This window comes from Chanodichthys erythropterus, chromosome 10 (assembly GCF_024489055.1).
Source record: "Chanodichthys erythropterus isolate Z2021 chromosome 10, ASM2448905v1, whole genome shotgun sequence".
Classification (NCBI taxonomy): domain Eukaryota; kingdom Metazoa; phylum Chordata; class Actinopteri; order Cypriniformes; family Xenocyprididae; genus Chanodichthys; species Chanodichthys erythropterus.
In genome coordinates this window covers 42,511,192-42,536,397 of record NC_090230.1, presented here as the reverse complement: position 1 = coordinate 42,536,397, position 25,206 = coordinate 42,511,192, and the positions used below count along the sequence as shown (strand labels likewise).

Sequence of the window (25,206 nt, the reverse complement as noted above, 5' to 3'; positions counted from 1 at the left end):
GTAATGGAAATCACAACAAGGGCTCAGTAATACTTCCAGAAAACTGTGAACACAATCCACTGTGCAATTCGCTGTTGCTGGCTAAAACTCTATAGGTCAAAAAAGAAGCCATATCTAAACATGATCCAGAAGCGCAGGCGTTTTCTCTGGGCCAAGGCTCATTTAAAATGGACTGTGGCAAAGTGGAAAACTGTTCTGTGGTCAGACGAATCAAAATTTGAAGTTCTTTTTGGAAAACTGGGACACCATGTCATCCGGACTAAAGAGGACAAGGACAACCCAAGTTGCTATCAGCGCTCAGTTCAGAAGCCTGCATCTCTGATGGTATGGGGTTGCATGAGTGCGTGTGGCACGGGCAGCTTACACATCTGGAAAGGCACCATCAATGCTGAAAGGTATATACAAGTTCTAGAACAATATACAGTATGCTCCTATCCAGACATTGTCTCTTTCAGGGAAGACCTTGCATTTTCCAACATGACAATGCCAGACCACATACTGCATCAATTACAACATCATGGCTGCGTAGAAGAAGGATCCGGGTACTGAAATGGCCAGCCTGCAGTCCAGATCTTTCACCCATAGAAAACATTTGGCGCATCATAAAGAGGAAGATGCGACAAAGAAGACCTAAGACAGTTGAGCAACTAGAAGCCTGTATTAGACAAGAATGGGAAAACATTCCTATTCCTAAACTTGAGTAACTTGTCTCCTCAGTCCCCAGATGTTTGCAGACTGTTATAAAAAGAAGAAGGGATGCCACACAGTGGCAAATATGGCCTTATCCCAACTTTTTTGAGATGTGTTGATTCATGAAATTTAAAATCAACTTATTTTTCCCTTAAACTGATACATTTTCTCAATTTAAACATTTGATATGTCATCTATGTTGTATTCTGAATAAAACATTGAAATTTGAAACTTCCACATCATTGCATTCTGTTTTTATTCACAATTTGTACAGTGTCCCAACTTTTTTGGAATCGGGTTTGTATACCAGTGGTCGTTTACTGACAAGACAAAAATGAGCCATCCCCCTAAAAATGGATCTTTGAATAAGGGTTAAAATAATATTTTTTTCACATATACAGTATATTCCTAAGAGTCATTTGTTTATGAATTGGACATCGCAGCTTGTGCTGTGTTTGTGGTTGCATGCAAGAAACATGTCCTCTCCTATCCTAGTTCCTGTGTGTGTATATGTATTTTTTTCCCCTTGCGGAGCCTGTTTGGGAGACTGAAAGAGGCTGTGAGACTGGGTGAGGGGCCCAGGCTCCGGCTGTAACCCACCACTCTCATTTGCAGCCTTTAATAGCCGGCTATATTAGACTCTAATCTGCCTGATCCCAATTTAATGTCGCTCCCTCCAGCTGACGTGACAGGAATACTAAACAGACTCGCAGTGCTGAGCAGCGAGGCGATCTGCGCTCCCTCCGGGCTCGTCCCGCTCCCCTCCGCCGTGCCAGTCCCTCTTCCTCTCTGCCCTCCTCAGTCACAGTAAATCCTGGAGGGCATGGCTGGGTTATCTCTCCCCTTCTCTCTCTTCGCAGGCCTGGATCATAACCCGGACACAGCCCGAAAGGCCCAAAGCCAAAGGATGCTATCAATTTAGCTCTCTGAGGATTTGGCAAGTAGGCTGAGGAACAAACTACCCAGAAATTAGAGCATAAAATCGAATTGGAAAGTTAAGCCACAAGGTACAGGTTCATCCGAACACTCAGATTCCCTGGAGTGAGTCTAATAAAGCTGCATTACCTTCATTAGGAGGTTATATTTCGTAACATTTATCTGCAGCAGAAACTATGCAAGTTTTTTGAACTTCAGTCAAGTCTGGAATACAAATGCGATGACGGACGAGTAGCAGCCCTTGTTCTGAACAGAACATTTCTGATTGCATTATCTCAGACGATATGCCAATCGCAGTAAAATCTTTGTTACTAAAGATGGACAGAACACTTAGAGCAGTTAGTCTATAAACTAATTGCCTCGGTTGTTTCAAAGGCTAAATGAGGGTAGAAAAACTCTTAAGTGTAATCTGATCTCTCTGAGCAACTTCAGACTTTTAAATCTCTTCATCTATGCGGTCTGGATGAGGCAGTGTGCCGCAAAGTGCAGAGCTAATCGGTTAATCTTTTAAAATGTGCCGGTTAAAATGAAACACTTAATGCTATTTGTCTTTAACCTTTAGTTATCATCTCTCAACTCTTGCGGGAAAGACTGTCCGAGCTGCCATCCTTCAAACGTAAAAGTGTAGGCTCATATAGTTTAAAATAGAGAGGCCATTAAAAGGAATTTTACATTCTATTATGGGCAAACTACTGATGTACTGATGTCATTAAATACAGTAACCAAAGCTTCTCTGAATTCACTCATCAGATAATCCAGATCAAGACATGTCTTTCTTTTGTATCCTTTGCTCTTCTGGCTATAGGCATAACAACAAACGATTGTACTAGTGTAATTCACATAACAAACAAATGATTCTAATGAGCAGGTTCTTGTAATGAATGCAGTTTTGGTTCCAACTGACTTTCATTATATGGACAAAAAAATACAATGGAGGTCAATGGGAAAAGAAGCTGTTCTTCAAAATATGAACAGTATGTTCTAGCAGAAAAATGAGTCAAACAAGTCTGGAGTGACATTTTTGGATGGACTATCACTTTAAGGTTTGAAAAAATAAACACACAAACTAACAAAAACAACAAAAAAGCCACTCTGAATTTAAGACCATTCATCAGATAATCCAAATCATGACATCTTTTTTTTGTTTTGTTTTTTGCTTTCAATGGCTAAGCATAAAAACAAACTAGTGTAATTCAATTCACAAACAAATGATTCGTATGAGCAGGTTCTTATAATTAAATGAAATGAATTGAAAAAAGACCCACACACTCTAAAGATGACTAATTGAATTGCTGAATTTGTCAGAGTGGAAACTGAATTAACATCTCACTCACATACTGAACTGCAGTGTGGCCTCAAAATAAATAGAGAACGGTGTAATTAATGTTGGTCTTCAATTATAAATGAAAAAAGTTCCAAAAAACAAACACACTAGTAGCCTGATTCACAAACAAATGACTCTTTTGAATAGGTGGTTAATGAAATGTATTGATAATGAAGATTCACAAACTCCAAATAATTGTGTACTTAAGATTTTGAAAAAAACAAAAAACGAAAGAAAAAACTAACTTTAGCCACTTTTGAAAGCAAAATCTCTCATCGGATAATAAAAATCCTGGCGTATCTTTCTTTTGCATCTTTAGCTCTTCACTGGCTAAGCATAAAAACTAGAGTAATTCACTTTACAATGATTCGTATGAGTAGATTTTTCTAATGAAATTAATCGGTCAAAACCCTTAGACACCCTTAGACAACTCCAGAGTTGGTCTTAAAAACTGGCAGGACCTTCTTTAGCAGGTTTTTTATATTATTTGTTATGCTGTGTAAATAAATTGTTCTGTTATATATCCTCACAACGTTTAAGCCAAATATTACGTATAAATGTTAACTAGATGTGTTCACTCCCTGCCTAGTGATGTGTGTTTTTGCGATTGAAACAGCCCTTAAAATGGTTGACTCCCTGATCAGTGCCCTGACTACCTTGAGACACACTCTAATTAAGTCACTGAACTCTTCTGCTGACTCTTATGACCAGGTGTTTTAAATCAAATGAATCATTAATGAAGTCTAAAAAACTTCAGACTTTTAATGAAATAAACACTATGTTTATATAATCAGATTTACAACTGTAATCCTGCTACCTTATGCTGATACAGTCATCTTACTGTATATATCACAGCGTCTGTAACTCCTCAAAAATTATGAGGCACCTAGAGCTGGTAATGTGCCAAAACAGCAAGACGTTATCTGCAGTGCAGAGGTCTCAGAATGAAGGGAGCTGGGGAACTATTAACCCATAAAAGTGCCATTTACTGAGGTAAGAGTCAGCAGAACTGACCCCGCAAACTGACGAATAAAGTCAGATATGGTGTTTTTATTTCCCTTCAACGAATAGGCTTGATGGACTCAGCTAATGAGATACTTAAGGCTTAATCTAATTGGGCTTACCTGTTTTCAATATCAAGCTCAATATTTTAGCATAGAGGTTTCAAAGATAAAAGCCCTCGAAGATTAAAAAAAGAAGTAAATAGCAAATAAATAAATCTTTTTCTAAGAAACGAAAAAAGCACATCAAAGCAATTCTGAGTCCAAAACTAAAGCTGGACGCATTTTCATGCTAGCTCTAGCTGCATTTGTTTTGGTATCGTGGTGGGCCACCCACGGGCTGCTGGGGAGATGGGGGTGTGCTCACCCGGTATGTTTGCCATCCTAATCAGGGCGAGCCAGTGGCTGCTGGCTTTATTAAACCCAGTCTGGGGTGCCCCCACGCTGAGACCGCTCCTCGCACACACACGTTCACATCAACACACACTCCCTCCTCCAGGCTACATGTCTGGAGCTCAACCTGTATGGGGGGGCGCGCACACACAAATATACCACTCGCCATCAGGGTTTATATGGGACTCCTACTGCTGCATTTCAATGAGTGGCGCTGCTCTTTTTCAACACTGTTTTCACCTCTCTCTCCTTCACCTGCAGGGTAAAGGGTAGCTGTGGCCTGTTGTCATACACAGCCAGGTCATTTCATTGGACAATAGAGGTTAAATCCAGAGTTGTCACATAAAAGCAATCAAAGGTTTTTAACATGCTATGAAGAATACATGAGCAGTGCTTACCAGTGCAAAAGTTGCCATCATGATGCTAGGCTGTTTGGTTGCCAGGATGTTGCTATATACAGCAGTTGCTAAGGTGTTCAAATTGGTTTTTAGAGAGCTGCTATGCAGTTGGTGTTCCATTGCCAGAATGTTGCTATATGGTCACTAAGGGGTTCTAAGTTGTTTTTAGAGTGGTGTTATGTGGTTGCTAGAGTTTTTCCACATGGTTTGCCAAGATAGTGCTACTGCATGTGTTTGCGAGGCTGGTCTGGGTGGTTTGTAGGGTGTTTCTATGGGGTTGCTAGGATGTTCTGGCTAGTTTCTTGGGTGTTGCTATGGCTGGTCAGGGTGATTTGTAGGGTTTTGCTATACAGTTGCTAGGGTGTTCTAGGTAGTTTGAAAGGTTGTAGTTGCCAGGATGTTGCTATACAGTTACAATAGGGTTCTGGGTAATTTTTGTTGCTATGCAGTTGTTAGGGTGTTTTGAATGGTTGCTAGGGCAATGATATTGTATGTGGTTGCTAGGCTGGTCGGGGTGATTTGTAAAGTGTTGCAATGTAGTTGCTAGGTTGTTTTGGGTAGTGATCTAGGTGGTTGCCCGGGGCGTTGCTACTGTATTAAGGTGTTTTCTAGTCTGTGGCTATGGTGTTCTGGGTAATTGCTAGGGTGTTGCTATATGGTTGCTAAGGAGTTTAAAGTATTTTTGTGGTTGCTATGGTGTTTTGCACGATTTCTGTATGCATGGCTAGGCCAGCCTGGAGGTTTTGTAGTGTGTTGCTATGTACTGTTGTTGCTAGGGTGTTTATGGTGTTGCTATGATGATCTGAGTGGTTGCTAGGGCACTGCTATTGTATGTGGTTGCTAGGCTGGTCTGGGTGATTTGAAATGTGTTGCAGTTGCTATACAGTTACAAATGGTTCTGGGTAATTTTAGAGTGTTGCTATGCAGTTGTTAGGGTGTTTTGAATGGTTGCAAGTGCACTGCTATTGTATATGGTTGCTAGGTTGTTCTGTGTGGTTTTTGTATTGCTGTGATCTAGGTGGTTGCCAGGGTGTTGTAACTGTATTAAGGTGGTTTCTAGTCTGTTGCTATTGTGTTCCTGCTAATTGATAGGGCGTTGGTATGTGGTTGCCAGGGTGTTGCTATATGGTTTCTAAGTATTTTTTGTGGTTGCTAGGGTGTTTTGCTTGGTTTTTCTAGGGCACTGCTACTATATGTAGCAGCTAGTATGGTCAGTAGTTGCCAAGTCTCTATGAAATAATGTTAAAAAGATATAGAGATTTGAGTAGTCCTCTAACCCTGTGCAATAATATTGCCTTAGCAAGCACCGCTAACAAGTATTAGATTCATTCACAGACTTTAGTAGCTCTTGCTAACACGAACACACACGTTCAATCATCAGACAGTCAGTCTGTGAAGTTCAGAACACTGTGCACCCTGGAGACACAAGACAGGATGAAACAGAATAAAACTCAGCGTCTACGGTTTTAAATTGAGGAACAAAATCTTACTCGGATATAAATGTGCCCTCAGAGATTTCCTGAGATACTCTGAGTACTATTTATCATAATCTGCCAGTAACAATCTAAAAAATACATCCTTTAGCCTGACACTCATGATCAGGTCTGACTCGCCCTTGGATAAGATGACTTACTCTGGATGGTATAGAAATCGCAGCACCATTAGTAAGAGAGCGAGAGAGTCGTTAAGATGTTGGGCACCAAATGACTGCGAGAGCTCCCCAACAGCGAATGTAAACAGAATTTATGGTGCATTACAGCGGCTGGGGAGAACTGGCTCACCATTTCCTCTCTGGCTGTCAAATTAAAAGCACTCCTGTTGGGACTGATATGCACTGCTGCTACTGCTGGGTCTTCTAAAGCTGTTCTATAACTCTCTAATTTCCTTTTCCTTTTCTTTTTTTTCTGTTTCCTATACCCTCTTTCTCTCTCTATTTCTATCTCTTTTCCATCAGTCCATGACACTCCTGATCCACTGGAGCTCAATGAAGACAGCATGACTGTGCACCCAGAGACAGAAATCCAGTATCAATGCAAATCCACTCAGCACCCACCAATCTGAGTCATGGCGAGAAGAGAAAGAAACACATAAACCCCATTCAGATGTTTCAATACCCTAATATAAGCACACCTATGGGGGTCTGAACACTATGCATAAACATAAATACTTCAAAAGATGGAGGCTGAGAGGTGTGAAGCATCAGCATACAATTCTGTACACACAAAACAGCAAAGAAATGTTGTGTAATTTTGAAGGATTAAATGTGGATTACAATGGATACAAATCATGAATATATTGATTACATCTGATTTGCTTGTGGTAAAAGCTTAATTTATTTAGACTTTGGATGATTCGATATTATAATTCCTGTACCTGAGGATTGAATTCCTGAAATAAAAATGTTAAAAAGTTTTTACCAAAAACATTGGTTTGAGTTTTGAGTTTATCTACAATTTGATTTAATTTATATAATACTTTAGTTTAATTTGGTAATAAAAACCTAAAGGGTTAGTTCACTTAAAAATGAAAATTATCCCATAATTTACTCACCTTTAAGCCATCTTAGGTGTATATGACTTTCTTCTTTAAGTCAAACACAATCAGCGTTATATTAAAAAATATTCTGGCTCTTCCAAGCTTTATAATGGGAGTGTATAGTAACCAACATTTTGAAGCCCAAAAAAAGCACATCATAAAAGTAATCCATATGCCTCCAGGGCATCAGTAAAGGCCTTTTGAAGCAAAGCGAGAAAAATATCCATGTTTATAACTTTATATACTATAATCACTAGCTTCTGGTAACGTCCGTCCATGCGTTCATGAGAGAGCTGACATCCGGCATATGACGTAGGATGCAGGTGTAAGATTAGGTAAGACGCTTCTTGCGGTTCAAACAAATAGGGCTGGGCAACAAACTCGTGACCGGTGTTTTGTTTTGCTCCATCTTCTGTGCTTCCGAGTTTGTCAATACGTCATGCGTCAGGTCAAAGTTCACTCTTCCGCTGGAATCGACTCGCATATGGAAGCCAGTGTTTCTATTATATAAAATTATAAATATGGATAATTTTCTTACAAAAAAGCATTGCTTCACTTCAGGAGGCCTTTATTAACCCCTGGAGGTGTATGGATTACTTTTATTATAGATGGATGGATGAATGGATGCGCTTTTCTGGGCTTCAAAATCTCGGTTACTATTCACTACCATTATAAAGCTTGGAAGAGCAAGGATATTTTTTTTTTATATAACTCAGATTGTGTTTGACTGAAAGAAGTAGCTAGGATGGCTTGAGGATGAGTAAATTATGGGATAATTTTTGGGTGAACTAACCCTTTAATACAGCATAATGCTTTATTTTTATGTTTATATAAGCAAAAACCTTCTTGTTAGATGTCAAAAAATGATTTAGCGTATTTTGCATTTATATTTCCATTTGCTGGGTTTCTTTGTTCGGTTCACTTATGAAACTTCCAACCTGAATTTTCTTTCCATCTCGCTTTTATCATTGTGGAATAGTGCTGAATTTTACACCCTCAGGAACTTCTTTGGATACATATTACAATTTCATCTCCTGGATTTTATTGGACCTAATTTTGGATATGTCGCAAGTACCCCACAGGAAAGAGACCCCCTGCTTCGTTTCTAATAAGAAGAGAAGGTCTCGGATGCTTTAAAAGAGAGTGCAGTAACTCGTTAAGATAATTACTGTATCGCACATTTATTCTACTGTTAATAATTAAGCAATGCACGCCAGAGCATAGACTCAACAACTCAAACTCGCAATACTGGCAATTAGAGAAACGAAAGGTGCAGAAATAAACACCAACCTGCCAAATTGTATCAAAACAATACATGAGGACAAAATATAAACAAACAGCTCTCATTTTTTTCTGCACTGTTAAATACCCATAATAGTTTTGGAGGTGAGATACATGTTGCTTTATACTCTGCATAACAAAGATTTTTAATGCTTTCCAATGCTGCATTTATATGATCAAAGATCAGAAGAAACAGTAATATTGTGAAATATTATTACAATTTGAATCAATGTTTTTTTTATTATTATTTAAATATACTTTAAAATGTAATTTATTCCTGTGTGACAAAGCTGAATTTTCAGCATCATTACTCCAGTCCTCACTGTCACATGATCCTTCAGAAATCATTCTAATATGCTGATTTGGTGTCTTATTATTAATAAATGTTGAAAACAGTTGTGCTGCTTAATATTTTTGTGTATTTTTATTATTACTTTTTCAGGATTCTTTGATGAATATAAAGTTTAAAAGAACAGCATTTATTTGAATTTTTATTTGTTACATTGAAAATGTCTTTAATGTCACGTTTGATCAATTTACTGCATCCCTCCTGAAGTATTAATTTCTTAATTTCAAAACAAATTAATTTCACCCCAAACTTTTGAACAGTAGTATATGTACAGTACAAATAATGCAGATTTTTTGAAAATTAATGCAAATTAATGACTCTGAGTTAACAAACATGTCATCCAAAGCTACATATATTTATGTATACACATTATGAGTGTTTTTTTCTGAGAATCAAACCAACGACCATGACGTTGCAAGTGCCACGTTCTACCAGACTGAGTAGTCAGCTTCATTCTCACCATTCATTTGTCTAAAAATGAATCTGTAAACAGTTTTGCAGCTATCCTTTTCTCTAATGCCTCAACATGTACACTGTATCACATGTGATTCAACATGTACACTGTTTCTTGTCCAATAAAAATGTCCTAAATTGCATTAGACACCTGACAGTACGAGATGTCAAGTCTAATACAAATTCTCTTTGGTTTCTATTTCACCTGAGCGCTTTTATTGTGCGAGGATGAGGATCAGAACAAGTTATGAGTGATGGCTCTCGGTTACGCCTTTTAATATTTACTGCACTTAAGATGTGTCATGTAGGATGAAATCAGAAATCTGTGTATGTGTGTGAGAGAAAGAAGTAGGTGGTGATATATATGCAGCGAGTGAGAAGCTGAGTATATGTGACTAGGAACGATAGGGAAGTAGGAGCAGACACTTTGTGTGTGAGTGTGAGTGTGTGTGTACGTACGTAGTGTGAATGTAGGCTGAGTCTAGGCTTCTTTTTTTTTTTTCACACCGCCTGCAGGCCGCCTCCGGCTGGCTGCTCACATCAAAGGCAGTTTTCTCTCTCTGAGGAGCTGAGAGACTGAGCCCCAGGCCTGCCCAGGCCTTCACAGACCTGCCTCAGGGGTTAGCGTGAAACCACGGGCCTCTGCCATGCCGCCGCGAGACACCGCTAATCATAGCCAGCGCTGCAGACGGTCGAACGAGCCCTCGCGGCTGCCTTCAGATAGGAACCCATGATGCTACGATATGCATGCGGCTCGCAAACAGCCGCACTGTAATCAACCGGGAAGGGGAGGATTGGGAATGAGGCTTTAAGTATTTAAAGTGTCAGTGTGCCATGTATTATTTACTTCATGAATAAACGAGGAAAATATGACTTATGCAGGCGTGTTGCTATCCAAATCAAGCGTCTAGTCTGTATGCTTGTATTTAGATAAATATGTTATGAGGGTCTCAAATAGCTATAAAACTGCATTATTTATATCTGATGGAACAATGGTGTACAAGTACTGTACCTACATAATATTCACTGGAAAATAAAGGAACACAAAAACTTTCATACTTTGATTTATATTACACATACTACTTTATTTGTTTTAAAAGAAAGAAAGAAAGAAAGAAAGAAAGAAAGAAAGAAAGAAAGAAAGAAAGAAAGAAAGAAAGAAAGAAAGAAAGAAAGAAAGAAAGAAAGAAATGTATTCAACATTTGTATTCAGCAAGGAAAGACATTTGTAATGCTACAAATGATTTCTATTTTAAATAAATGCTGTTCTTTTGAACTTTTCATTCATCAGTAAATCCAGATTAATTCTATAATATATAATGGCTTCCATAAAAATATTAAGCAGCACAATTATTTTCAAAATTCATAATTATAAGAACCAAATCAGCATATTAGGATGATTTCTGAAGGATCATGTGACACTGAAGACTGATGATGCTGAAAATGCATCTTTTTCCATCACAGGAATAAATTACATTTTAAATATATTGAAATAGAAAATTAAATTGTAATAATATTTCACAATATTATTGTTTTTACTGCATTTTTGGTCAAATAAATGCAGCCTTGATGAGCACAAGAAACGTCTTTGAAAACATTTACAAATCCTACCGACCTTAAACTTTTAAAAGGCAGTGTATGTATATTTATCTATTTATTTTACCTGTCCAGTAAGCACCTATATAAGCACCATATAGTGACCACCAGGGAAATCACATAGCAATGTCATGGCAACCATCTAGAACATTATTGCATCATGTTGCCCATCATTGCATCATGAAAGCACTATTTCACATTTTCTTTAGAGAAAGTAAAAATCTTGATTTGCTTATAAATCATGTCCTTAAAGGGATAGTTCAACCAAAAATGAAAATGTAATGTTTATCTGCTTACCCCCAGGGCATCCAAGATGTAGGTGACTTTGTTTCTTCAGTAGAACACAAATGATGATTTTTAACTCCAACCGTTGCCGTCTGTCAGTCTTATAATGCGTGTCAATGGTAACACAATTTATAAGAGTAAAAAAATATGCACAGACAAATCCAAATTAAACCCTGCGGCTCGTGACGACACATTGATGTCCTAAGACACGAAACGATCGGTTTGTGCGAGAAACCGAACAGTATTTATATAATTTTTTACCTCTAAAACACCACTATGTCCAACTGAGTTCAGCATTCGCTTAGTGAGGTCTGATCGCGCTCTGACAATGGAATTAATGTCTAGCACTCATTGAAGTAAAAGCGCGAGACATCACTTGCTGTTGTCAGAGTGCAATCAGACCTCTCTAAGCGAATGCTGAACGCAGTTGGACAAAAATTATATAAATAATGTTCAGTTTCTCGCACAAACCGATCGTTTTGTGTCTTATGACATCAATGCGCCGCCATGAGCCGCAGGGTTTAATTTGGATATGTCTATTAATATTTTTTGACTCTTATAAATTGTGTTACCATTTACTCGCATTGTAAGGCTGACAGACGGCAACGGTTGGAGTTAAAAATCATCATTTGTGTTCTACTGAAACAAAGTCACCTACATCTTGGATGCCCTGGGGGTAAGCAGATAAACATCAAATTTTCATTTTTGGGTGAACTATCCCTTTAATAAGAAGTTGTACTCTTGCATAACACTCACCTGTAAACGGCTCGTTTGTCTGACTCCAGCTGGGCTTGGGGGTCGAGCGTCACGCTGACCGGGGCGGTCCCTGCTGCTGAGGCTGCAGAGAGGTGGACATGCTGGGCCTTTGAGTTTTGCTGCGTAGTGCCTGTCATCTGAAAAAATACACAATACAGAAAATGTTACACACCATATTACATACTGACTTCAGTAATGTTTTCAGCAGACCTGCTTTATAGCTGAACTGAATGTATTTCTATGAAAGCTTGTTTCTGCCACTAAATAAAAATGGTAATTGTGAATTTTTATCTCACAATTCGGACTTTCTTCTAACAATTGCAAGATATAAACTCACAATTGCGCGTTATAAAGTCCAATTCTTTTTCCTCAGAATTGTGAGTTTATCTCACAATTCTGACTGTATAACTCACAACTGCATGTTATAAAGTCAGAAAAATTCAGAATTGCGAGTTTATATCTCACAATTCTGACCTTATAACACGCATTTCCGACTATATCACGCAATTCTGACTATATAACATGCAATTGTGATTTTATATCACGCAATTCTGACAATTCTGAGAAAAACAGAATTGCGAGATAAAAAGTTGCAATTATTCTGTATTGTATAATGTGCTATATAAATAAAAATTCACAATTTTTATGGAGCTTTTTTTTGTCCATTTGGAGATTGAAAATTCATCTACTTGGCTAGCACAGAATTGCTTATATAATAAACAACCATGTAGTAATGGCTTTTCATAATTCAGTGATTCAAATAATTTACAAATGAAAGGTACATCATCACTCATTTATGATTATTTTCTCTTTTTTTTTTATTTTGAACATGGACATAAACCAAAATAAGTACATTACACAACAGTTAAAAACAGTACAAAACAGTGAAACTAACATAAAATATATAGTTCCAACTTTAAATTCAGCTGTAAAAATTCAACTACAACTTATTTCAACCATAATATTGCTTGGCAACCAAAAACAATTTCACCTTTTGTGTGAAAAACCATGCAGGTTTGGTATGTCATGACAGTGAGTAAATGATGACAATTTTCCATTAAAAAAAATAAATTATTCCTTTAAGATTAGATTTACAGTACAATGTTGAACACCAGTCAGATTTTTTTTTTTTTTTTAATCAGTTAAATCAAGTTTTCTTTTCAGTAGGGATGCACCGCTACCATTGTTTAAGGATGAGTTTTACGGTCCCTTTAAGACCAAATCCATGGATACTGACACATATCTTGTTTTCACCCAAATGTTTACATCCACTTAAAACATAACCGACTGTATTTATGTGAGATACTCCATAAGATGGACATTTTGACAACTATGTGTGTATTTGACCATTCAGGCGCAAGGAGAACTGATTGCTTGCTGTTTAAGAGAACTGGAATCGCGCACGCAAGAGAGCGCTTCTGGTCTGTCATTCAGCGCCTTTCCCGCCTTCACTAATCGATAACAAATTGTGATTGAAAGCATGCAGTTTGCATTGTGTGGGCAGTCACATTCATTCTGAAGTACTTCCACACCCCTGAGGCTGACATTGTTTCTGCTGCTGTCGTTGGTGCATCTGTGCACGGAAAATTCTGACAGTTACGTCACGTGAGATATCTTTGGTATCAGGGGTATTTTTACGAGTACGAGTACAAGTACATGAGCTTGGTACCGGCCCAATACCGATACTGGTGATTCCCTACTTTTCCGAATTTTTGTAATTGTTTACAGCAATAATTAAAAACAGCTGATAATTCATGACAAACATAAATAAAGCTAAATAACATGCATTTGAAGAGCATGCAACCCATTCTGCTTTTACCCTCTTCATGCTGATAAGCCAAAGATGCAACATCATCTTGCTCATGTGCATGTTATTGGCTCACAGCCAAGCACTGTCGTCTTATCAGATTTAGTCAATTAACGCTTCACTTTCGTGCTTTTTTTATGGGTTACAGCGCTTTTTATAGCTATAAGAGCGGAAACGTGCGCGTAGTAATCGTTTTTTTTATCTTTTCCGCATTGGAGGAAAAATGGAAAAACAGGTCCAGATGAAGTTCTAGAAAAACTTGAGGCAAAAGCTAGTAAGAAAAAAAAAAATCCAGCATACGTATTCAGGAAAGCACTGCCAATGTGTGTGCAGTCTCTCGGTTTGCCCATCTTGACAATGTAAGAACATTAGCGATTGCAGCATATGGTGTCATTAAAATCTAGAATCTAATTTGAGGCACTTGACCCCTAAAATTTTACGTAGGTCACCTTCTGCAGGAAAATGTTCCACCTAGTCATCAAATAAAACTCTGGCAGTCGAGGTGGGCAGAGGTCTTGCCCTCGCATTCGAAGCATTGTCAGGATGCGCAAATACCCTGTTTAGGATGCATTAGTGGGAGAGAGAGTGCAACTCTCTTGTTGTCTACGTTTTCGCATCTCTCCCTGTCCTGTTTTTCTCTTTTGTGATGCAGCTTTGAAAGCAAGCCCCCTCCTGTTTCCCTCCCCAGAACAAAAATGGTTTTAGGGAGGAAGCTGGAAGTCTTAATCCCAGCCTCAAATAGGAAATAAATTAGCTTCTTCACACTTAACTAGCTCTCATTTGCATGTCTCCACCAGCACGCTGCTCTGTTTTCCCCAGCCTCTAATCCTCAGGGTGGAGGGATACAGCAGCTGGACAGGGAGAGGGGGACTCGGGGACAGAAATGCTGCTCTGTGTCCCTCTGATTACCTCAGGACAATCACAATGAAGATTTGACATGCTAAATGTTGCACAGAAGTACAGATGCACCTTTTCTGACATCCACAATTTGAGATTTAAAACAACAAACAATCTGATTTGTTGGTCTTATCATCTCCCTGACTAGTTAGGCAAGTATGCTTTGGTGGTTTTAAAGTGGTTTTGATCAGTTAAACAACAGCATGGCCAGGCTGGGAGACCAGTTTAACCAGCTTACACCAGTAAACTATCTTAGCTTTTTATTTCAGCAGGGAGCTCATTCAAGGATGAGCTGTAAGTGCATCTTTGTGTAACTGGACTGGATTATGCACTTACATGGGTCTAAGGTGGGCCTATGTACTTAATAATATATTAAAATCTTTTTTAAAAATAGGTTACCTAAATAAACAGAAAGTTTGTCACAGCCTTCCTCTTTCTTGGTCATTTGTTTGTTGACTGACCTGTTGGCTCTCCTGGTACGATGGTGGTGGGACGCTCTGTGTGGCCATCATGGTCAATGCTGGTGCTGGGGACACATGTTGCATCATGGGATAGCTTCACATGGAGACCCTGAAGGAAACAACAGTGACATAAAGGATTACTGAGAGTGCTGTTGTATGACCAAATTCGGATCTACTGGCATATTAACCAAAATGAAAAATAATTTATTATTATAATAAAAAAATATATATATATATATATATAATGATGGCAAAATCTCAAAGAGACAACAATTATAAATAAGTAAATAAATGCTTTACTCAGTTATTTACTGAAACAATTCCAGGACTCACCACTAGGTGCTGCTGTACTTAAACTGACAAACAATCTTTGATACAATGTTGGAAGAAATTAATATGCTAAGTTGTTTTTAAACTAAACTAAACTAAACTAAACTAAACTAAACTAAACTAAACTGATCTAAACAAAACAAACAACTAAAAATCATTTTGAGGCCAGGGATTAAATCGAGGTCTGCACACAAACACTATTTGTAATTCAAGCCTTATGGACTACAAACCTATAGGCAGAAAATGTACATTATAAAATACCTAGAATGTCCATTTAATGCAATAGAATAAAAGAATGCAAGATTGCAAAGTTTATAGAAATGCATAAATAATATGTATGAATAATGGTACTGAATCCAATAAGGCCTTAACAGCGTTAAGAACAGCGTTACTTTTAAAAGTAATGCATTACAATATTGCATTACTTCCTAAAAAAGTAACTAATTACGCTACTTAGTTAATTTTTATGAAAAGTAATGCTTTACATTACCTTTGCGTTACTTTTTCTCAGCTGGGCTGGGCTTGCTTGTTTATTTTTTAATAACAACAGAAAAGTTAAGTTTTTGGCAAATGTAAAGGCCCTTTCACACCAAAAGTGAAATGAATAAGCCTCAGGCTGAAAGAAATGCATATTTACGCCTGTACAGTAGAGGGCGGAGCTCAAACAAACCTTTCAGCTGTGCTGCCATTCTGGATTAAAGAAGAATAGGATGATACAGGAGAAGGAAGTTCAACACTCTTATTTCTAAATTTAACCTAAAGTAATTTCTGTTTATTAGTATGATTGAATTAGATAATTGAAGGTCAGCAGCAAAGACATTGGATAATAGAGTGAGATTAAAAACATAAAGTGTATTTGTGTAATGGTTTGCGTAAAATTCTATAATTGCATTTCACTTTTTTATTTCATTTTGAGGAATACTAAATGTTTTCGTGCAAGTGAGATAAGTAAATGCATGTTCACATTTATTCTAGAACTACAATAACCATCATGTTGACACAAGTGCACACAAGGCCTGCACTTTATTTCTTTTTCTTAAAAAACATTATTGAATTTTACATCACATTTAACAAACAAACATAACATACACTTCAATACAAACATACCTCATTCAAAACCCTCCCCCTCCCACAATAACCCTGGCAGTCTTTTTTTTTTTCTTTCTTTTTTTTTTTAAAGCTTAAAATTTTATACACTCCTATTAAGCATTATGTATATATACTCCCCAAGGGAAGGGCATCCAGCATTCTTCCAGCAAAGGGCAATTGAACGCCTTTCCTGTAGTAAGCACAAGTCTACACGGTTTCTTTCTTTGATAGGCAGAGAGCTATTACATACCCAATACACACATTATAGGGCTTAAAGGAATAGGAGAGGAAGTAAATTCAGATACATACTGAGTCACCTTAAACATTTGCATCACCTCACACTCTCACACACAATAAAAAATGTACCCTGGAACTTATTACACTTAATACATAAGTCTGGAATACTAGGGTTAAATTTATTTACTCTCACAGGAGTGATATAGGTTTTCATTATCCAGTTATATTCTAAGAGTCTCAATTGAGTGTTTATAGTTTGGGTTTGCGCTTTCAAACATATTGTACCCCACTCATCTAATGAAATATCTTTATTTAAATCCTGCATCCATGCTTGTCTTTTATTTTCAGAACTTTCTTTATGATTCTGTACCAGTGTATTATATAACTGGGTAATTCGCCCTTTGAAACAGTCATGTGTGGATAAGGTTTCCAATGTGGATAATGAAGGGTGTTGTACAGAATTCTTTCATTTAAAAAAAATAAAACTTCTAAGCTGCAAGTATTTAAAAAAAAAAAAATGTTTCCAGGGTATATGGAACTTCAACAGATTGTCAAATGACATTAAAATATTGTCTTCATATAAATTCATCAATCTAACAATACCCTTATTTAACCATAATTTAAAACCCATATCATTTTTAGCTGGGCTGAAATATTCATTACCCCAAATCGGGGAAAAACAAGACAACATTGGGGTCTCTAAGAGAATTTAAGAACTTCATACCATATCATAATTGTATTTTTCAAAAATGGATTGTCTGTTTTTCTTTTTAGTTCATTAAGGGGTGCTTGAATATAAAAAGCTGTCAAGTGTCAAGCCTTTTGCGGCCAACTTTTCAACCTGTATCCAAGGTATATTCGTATCTTTTTAGAACCACAACATTGCAGCCCTCATTTGAGCATCCCAGTAATACCCATAATAAGTTTGATAATTGTAACCCTCCCCTGTCATAAGGCAGGTACAGAAGGGAAAGTCGAAGTCTAGGCTTCTTATTACTCTAGATAAAATTAGAAAGAAGCTTACTCACTTTTTGGAAAAAAGCAGGAGGGGCAAGTGGAAACGACTGAAAGACATAAAAATCTTGGTAATATGTTCATCTTACTCACATTTATTCTTCCCCACTTTAGTTCTTTAAACTCGGGGACAAGAGAGACTATTTGTAAAAAGTAACTTAGATATGTTGTTGTAAATTGAAAAAGTAGTGTGTTACTTTACTAGTTACTTGAAAAAGTAATCTGATTACGCACCTCAAGTTATTTATAATGCATTACCCCCAACACTGGGCATTAGTAACAAGTTTAAGCAAGACTTACAATCTAACACAATCAAAGTTTACAGTACATCTGTCCAGAAAACAAAATAAGCAGCTTCAGGCGCAGGTACAAAAAAACAAAATAAGCACCTTCAGGCGCAGGTACACAATGAGTTAGTGTTTTACTAAGATAAACATGACAACCCCAACAGGCCAATCAGGGGCTCATTAGCTCTGTTGTCAGAAGAGTAATTGACACTGGGCAAGGGAAGGCCAGACCCCAGGGATGGTGCACTGTGGGAAACCTTGACTACAGATAATTGGCCCCATGTTACCACACATGGACCCCTGAACCCCAAGTCAAGTTTTATCAAGTATCACACAAATGTTCTTTACTCTTTCTGCTCAATGTTAACTTGTCTGTAGCAATAATTCGGGAGGTTTTCATTCACTCACATTTTGAAATTCTTATTTTAAACTTGAAAGTCATTTTATCTGAAAGTCATATTTTAAACTTGAGTTTCAAGAAAACACACTTTGTTTTTTGATTTTCTTGTTTTTTTTTTATTTTGAAATAAACAAATAAGCAAGCATAACTGCAACCCTATAGCTTTCTTGTTTTTTTTGTACCAAGTTGTACCAAGTCTATTACATTAACATCTTTGAATGTTGGATATTGATTTTAAAATGTCTAAATGCATTCAAACTAAGATTTAGTTCCATCCAAATACATGAAGACGCCATAAGCATATGAAAGTATATTCAGTGTTAAACTTTTTAAACTATTCAGTGTTGAGTCTTTTGTTCAATTTTAATTACAGAACCTGAAATCACACCCAAATCATTTAAATGATCATTTCAGACAGTTTAACCCAACCAATTCACAGTCTTCAGTCCACCATTGAGCTCCAGGCATTTAGTAGCAGCCCACATGTAAGAAGCAGAAGCTAACAATCACAAAGAATACTAAAAATACATAAGCAATCATATATAATTACTCTGAAAGAACAGTACAATCACATCTCCCGAGTTAATGTGGGTGGGACCTCTGCTCCGTACGGTAATTACGAGACATAAATCACTCATTTAAAACGTGACCTATAAAGTTCATTCTGAGCTTTAGTAATAGTAATTTTCTCTCTTGAGAACATCTTTAGCTCCGTCTATATCTTAACAGCTTGAAATCTTAAAGTCGCAGAATCATGTTTAAATGAGTATATATGCATCATTTCCAAGTGACTGCATCAAAGATTGCAGCAAAAATCATTCTGTGGACAGCAGAACAAGAGGACTGTCAAGAGGATTGTGGGAAAATCAAGGAGACATAGAGCAGAATACAGTACAGAAGCCAAGTCTGTCAGACGGCAGACAGGATGTAACCTTCCTCAGACAGCAGACAGACAACAGTTCGTGCGGGAAAACAGGAAAGATAATTTTTTCTCCCTTGCAGCTCATCTTCAGGTTGGCAGGAGCATGTGGAAAAATGGTCGAAGAGGCCAAGGCAAAACAAGCAGCTATTTTAAGAAGATCCCACACACACGCAGTCACACACACACACTATAGTCTTTAGGTTATCATGATCATAAACACCATCAGCACCTCAGACCGTTTCGTGTTGGACTTCGTGGAAACGTGAGGAATTTTCCAAGCACAAATTAGATTCTAGCTTGGCGTTGCATATTTTATGAAGCTCGTCCAAATCATACAAATTGAGAACGTTGTGTGTGTGTGATTTGTATACTGATTACACACCACGCTTGTGTTCTCATTCCAAGTGCTATCAGCCGAAAGGCATCTTCACTGTTATCTCGCCTCATTTTAATTGCAAATTTTGTGAGCGAGTTGGTAATTAAATGGAAAATTGCACATTAATTGATGAGACTAAAGATAAAGCAATTCCAATTATTGCACGGTATTTTAAGGGGGCCTCTCAAGTCTTGGTCCCTGGAGTGGCGTGGTACCCACCGCAGAATCATAATAATAATGCATACACGCCGTGTACACTAGGTAACAGCTCTATCCACAAACCTGTGTTTACAGACATGGACACACACACGCATACTTTATAATGAGCAAAGAAACCTCCGAAGTCTCGACGGGCAGAGGGCGTGTAGTGATTAAGCCTTCTGGCTTGCTCTTTTAAAACACATCATCGCACCTTCTGACTTAACATACTGTGTATTGGTTTCAATGCTTCGATCGATACAAACACATTGATCTGTTCATTGATATACAGTCAGAAATTCTTCCCCTCTCATGCACCGATGGTCTAAACAGCTGTGTATACATCAGGACATGCACTTTTAGCCTTGTGTGCAGTAAAGTAGTACACATAAAGCAATAAGAAAGATCAGGATGTTATTCTGTCTAAAGACAATTTGTAGAGTCAAAAATATCTCTTCTAGAGAAAATCAAATGACTAAATGAAAAGACCACTGAAGCAGCTATAGTTAAAATTTGAACACAATTGCAAATTATGTTTATGCATTTGGTCTGTTTTGATGTATTTGAAAGAAGTTTCTTATGCTTATGATGACTGCATTTATTTGATCAATACAGTAAAAACAGAAATATTGTGAAATATTATAACTATTTTCAATTTTAAAATATTCAAAAATGTAATTCAGTCCTGTGATGGCAAAGCTGAATTTTCAGCAGCAATAACATAATTCCAGTTTAAACTCCATGTCTTTACTGCCACTTTTGGTCAATTTAATGCATCTTTGTGGAATATAAATATTAATTTCTTAAAAAAAAAAAAAAAAATCTTACTCACCCCAAACTTTTGAATGTTCAAGTATGTTTAGGTTGTATACACTCCTGGGCCAAGGGCCAAGCCCACAATGGCTAAACACTAATCTTATAATTATCTTAACCAAAAATGACTAGTCAGGAAATTAGCAAAATTTAAGCAAATACTCAATACTTAAAAGCCATTACTGTCTCAGAAAAACATCAAAGACAGAATGAAGTTTTTGGCAGAATATGGGAAGTTGTGCGTGGAGTGATGAATCATAATGAAACAAGTTGCATGGTGATGCTCCAGAGCGGTGTCTTCGAAAATCTTTTGAGAAGTAATAATAAATGCATCTCTACCACAGTGAAGCATGGAGGAAGAGGTGTCATTGTGTGGGGAGCCTTTTAGATACTAGTTTTGGTGAGCTACTTCACTGTGAAAAGTCATTTAATGCTTTGGAGTACAGGAGAATATTGCAGAATGGCTTGCTTCCCACAAATGAAAAGTTGTTATCTAAAGAGGAATGATCAGATGTTATTTTTCAACAAGACAATGCTCCTGCTCAAATTGCAAAGACAACCAAGAAGTGGCATGAGAACAAGTCCATCAGGCTCATGTTTTGGCCTGGTCAGAGTCTAGATTTGAACCATAGACTGTATAAAAATAAAAAAATAAATAAAAATAAATGTAGAAAATGGACGACGCACCTTCACTCTCTACCATTGTAGAAAAGTGAAGCCGCCAATGTCCATATATGGCGCTGACATCTTGGTCTGCACAGTAGTGAACTTGGAGCCAGAGTCTGCGCAGTAGTGAACATGAAATGGAGCCAAAGTATCAAGGCCTCGCCCACACTCGGTTAGTACAGTTTATTGCAGAACAACTCATTGTGTCGGGGTGGAATAAACAGTTATAGAAACTAAAGTTGAAGCTCCAATGTCCATATGAAAATCTCGAAGTCAGTTGGTGCTTCAGTGACTACTTCGCTCAGAGAAGCTGTCAATTTCAGCTGCCAATCATGACGTCAAACCCCTGTTTTTATAGCTTCAAATAGCTAAACACTTGAATTTACATCAGTGTGATGATAACTACCTAAAATGAGAGAAACCATGTTTGGGAAAAATTTAATTGAAGAGTAATTTGATTGTTTAGTCACATTCGATTACATGGAGAGGGTGGGGTTTATGAGCTATACTGCATCCAACCACCTGGGGGCGATTGAAACGTTTTGGCTTCACTTTTCAGGACTTGTGCGGCACACCTGATTTGAACCCTATAGTAAATATTTGGTCTCACATTGAACTTAAACGAACTTGGAGACATTTTTCAACTACTCATGAACTGTCTGAAGCCATTAAAGGTGCCCTAGAATTAAAATTGAATTTATCTTGGCATAGTTAAATAAGAGTTCAGTACATGGAAATGACATACAGTGAGTCTCAAACTCCATTGTTTCCCCCTTCTTATATAAATCTCATTTGTTTAAAAGACCTCCGACGAACAGGCGAATCTCAGCATAACACCGACTGTTACGTAACAGTCGGGGTGTACGCCCCCAATATTTGCATATGCCAGCCCATGTTCAAGCCATTAGACAAGGGCAGGACATCTGGATCTGTGCACAGCTGAATCATCAGACTAGGTAAGCAAGCAAGAACAACAGTGAAAAATGGCAGATGGAGCAATAATAACTGACATGATCCATGATATCATGATATTTTTAGTGATATTGGTAAATTGTCTTTCTAAATGTTTCGTTAGCATTTTGCTAATGTACTGTTAAATGTGGTAAAAGTTACCATCGTTTCTTACTGTATTCACGGAGACAAGACTGTTGTTATTTTAATTTTTTAAACACTTGCAGTCTGTATAATTCATAAACACAACTTCATTCTTTATAAATCTCTCCAGCAGTGTGTAACATTAGCTTTAGCCATGGAGCACCATCAAACTAATTCAGAATCAATGTAAACATCCAAATAAATATCATACTTACGCGATTAGACATGCTGCATGACGAACACTTTGTAAAGAACAATTTTGAGGGTTATATTGGCTGTGTGAACTTTGTTTATGCTGTTAAAGTCAAGCGCGAGCTCCGTGGGCGGGGAGTGTGAGCATTTAAAGGGGCTGCAGCCTAAATCGTCTCATGTTTAATTATGCCCCAAAATAGGCGGTTAAAAAAATTCATAAAATAAATCTATGGGGTATTTTGAGCTGAAACTTCACAGACACATTCAGGGGACACCTTAGACTTATATTACATCTTTTAAAAAGACATTCTACGGCACCTTTAACATTGAGTGGAACAACACGGATTCTTCTTCCTGTAAAAAGCAAGTTGGGGAAGGCTATTCCGTGCTTACTTTATCTACAGTATTCAAGCAATTCTTGCTAATTTCTTGACCAACGATTTGAGATTAAAAGAAAAGACCACTAAATATGTTGGCATTTTTGGCATGTGTGTATGTATGTAGTTGCTTTAAAGTGTGAATAACAAGAAGCTATTGCTCTCATGGGTATTTTTCCCATTAAATAATGCATTAAATGTTGTTAAAGCCTGGGTAGAATTGCAGTAACACCAATTTAAAGAGAACGTAGTGTAAATTACTATACCATACTATTTATATAATTATAAATATATGAATATGAAATATATTAATAAAATTTATTCCTATTAAATACAAAATAATAATTTGAAATTAGAATTTAATTTTTTAATGAAATATATTTTCAAAAGTGCATCAAAAAAGATACTAAAACTATACTAAAAAAGACTAAATAAAATTAGCTTTTAAAAGAGCAATATTATTAATAAGGCAGAAATTAAATAGTTTATTGCGTTAAATAGTAGGAAGTTTTTAAATTAGTGTTTCATGAGAAATGTGCAATTGTAAGTCACATATACAATCCAGCAGCCTGTAACTTCATAATTACAGCTGGCGGGGAGAGCGTTTTAAAGGCTGGGGAAATGGAAAGTAAAGTGGGGATGTATTGAACATGTCTGGTGTGTGTCTGGGAAAAATCGAGAGTTCGAATGTTAGCCCTCTTCCCATCGATACTGCTTCACCAGACCCCTCACCCACAATCATTTGACTGTTTGATCAGTCGATAATTAACACAGCCACCTGACGGAAAACTGCAAGTGACGAGGCTAATAGAACAATGTCGGAGAGGTTGTTTAGTAATGACAAAGCCTGCATGCTAATTTGTGAACTGAAAGTATATACTGAAATGAAGACATCACAGCAGTATTGGGACACTATATCACTGTCACAAACTCTTTGTGTTAGCATGTACGTGTTAGCATCTAGCTGAGTTTAAGAATTAAACTTTATAGTATATGTATATATTAACATTAATAATTCATTACTTAACTTTAACATTTTACTTGACACAGCTTTATCTGGATTTTGTTGTGGCATATAGCCCAACATCTGCAACTACTCTTGTTATCAGCTACAAACAAATGGCAGAGAATGGCCATGTATTGAATCTCTCAGTCCGGGACACGCATCCTTGTGCACAATGCCGAAGGATCAAAGATGTGTGACTTCCTCTTAGTTAGAAACATCCTTTGTGGAGGGGCCGTGGAGCACTCAGCATGTGAGCCGGTGCAGAGAAAGAGCAGCAGGTTTTTTCCCCGTTAAACAGAAACAGGTGAGCTCTGAAGTACAGGAGGAAGTGGTTCATGGTTTATAGACCCCATTCATCATCATCTACATAGTCTCCCCTTGCGTCTCACAGCTAGCCCTCACATCTGGGAAGAGGGTGTTTTATATATCTGTTTACCAGGCAAGCTGGCAGACTGAAGAACCAACAGACCTTCACTTTCTCTTGAGATACTTCCAACGTGGCACGCCACTGGACATTGTTTCGAAAACTGAAAACAACTACATAAATCGTTTCATTTATAGGTGTAGTGTGTTTCTGTGCCACTGGTGTCACAAACCAAATATACACTGCCCCAGGATAATGCTTACAAAGTTATTTTAGTCATAGTTTTAGTCTTTTGACGAAACTAACCTTTAAATGTAACCAATATTTTGGTGTGTCATTTTCATTCATTTTAGTCAGATCTACTAAAATTGGCAACTAATTTTAGTCCACAAAAACAACATTTTATTCATTCACAATGTGTTATACACATTCTGACTAATATAGTACAGAAGTTTGGTAAGATGTTTTAATGTTTTTGAAAGAAGTCTCTTATGCTCAGCAAGAGTGCAATTATTTGGTCAAAAATAAAGAAAACCATGAAAACTGAAATGTGAAATATTATTACAATTTGATGGCAAAGCTAAATTACTCCCATCTCCAGTGTCACATGACCCTTCTAATTTGTTCATTTGGTGCCCAAGAAACATTTCTTATTATTATCAATGTTGATAAGAGTTG

At 37.3% G+C, this 25,206-nt stretch overlaps 1 protein-coding gene across 2 annotated transcripts in view; it reads right to left on the bottom strand.

The window, feature by feature from the left end:
• Positions 1 to 25,206, bottom strand: part of pknox2 (pbx/knotted 1 homeobox 2) — a 68,437-nt gene that overhangs the window by 16,091 nt on the left and 27,140 nt on the right. For both annotated transcript variants that reach the window (XR_010896189.1, XM_067397806.1), the window contains exons 2-3: positions 15,163 to 15,271; positions 11,998 to 12,134 (exon numbers count right to left, since the gene is read on the bottom strand). Coding sequence is in view for 1 of the 2 variants with exons in the window: in XM_067397806.1 (XP_067253907.1) it covers positions 11,998 to 12,134; positions 15,163 to 15,249 (224 nt within the window). In the remaining variant the exon portion in view is untranslated. The remainder of the gene's footprint in view (positions 1 to 11,997; positions 12,135 to 15,162; positions 15,272 to 25,206) is intronic.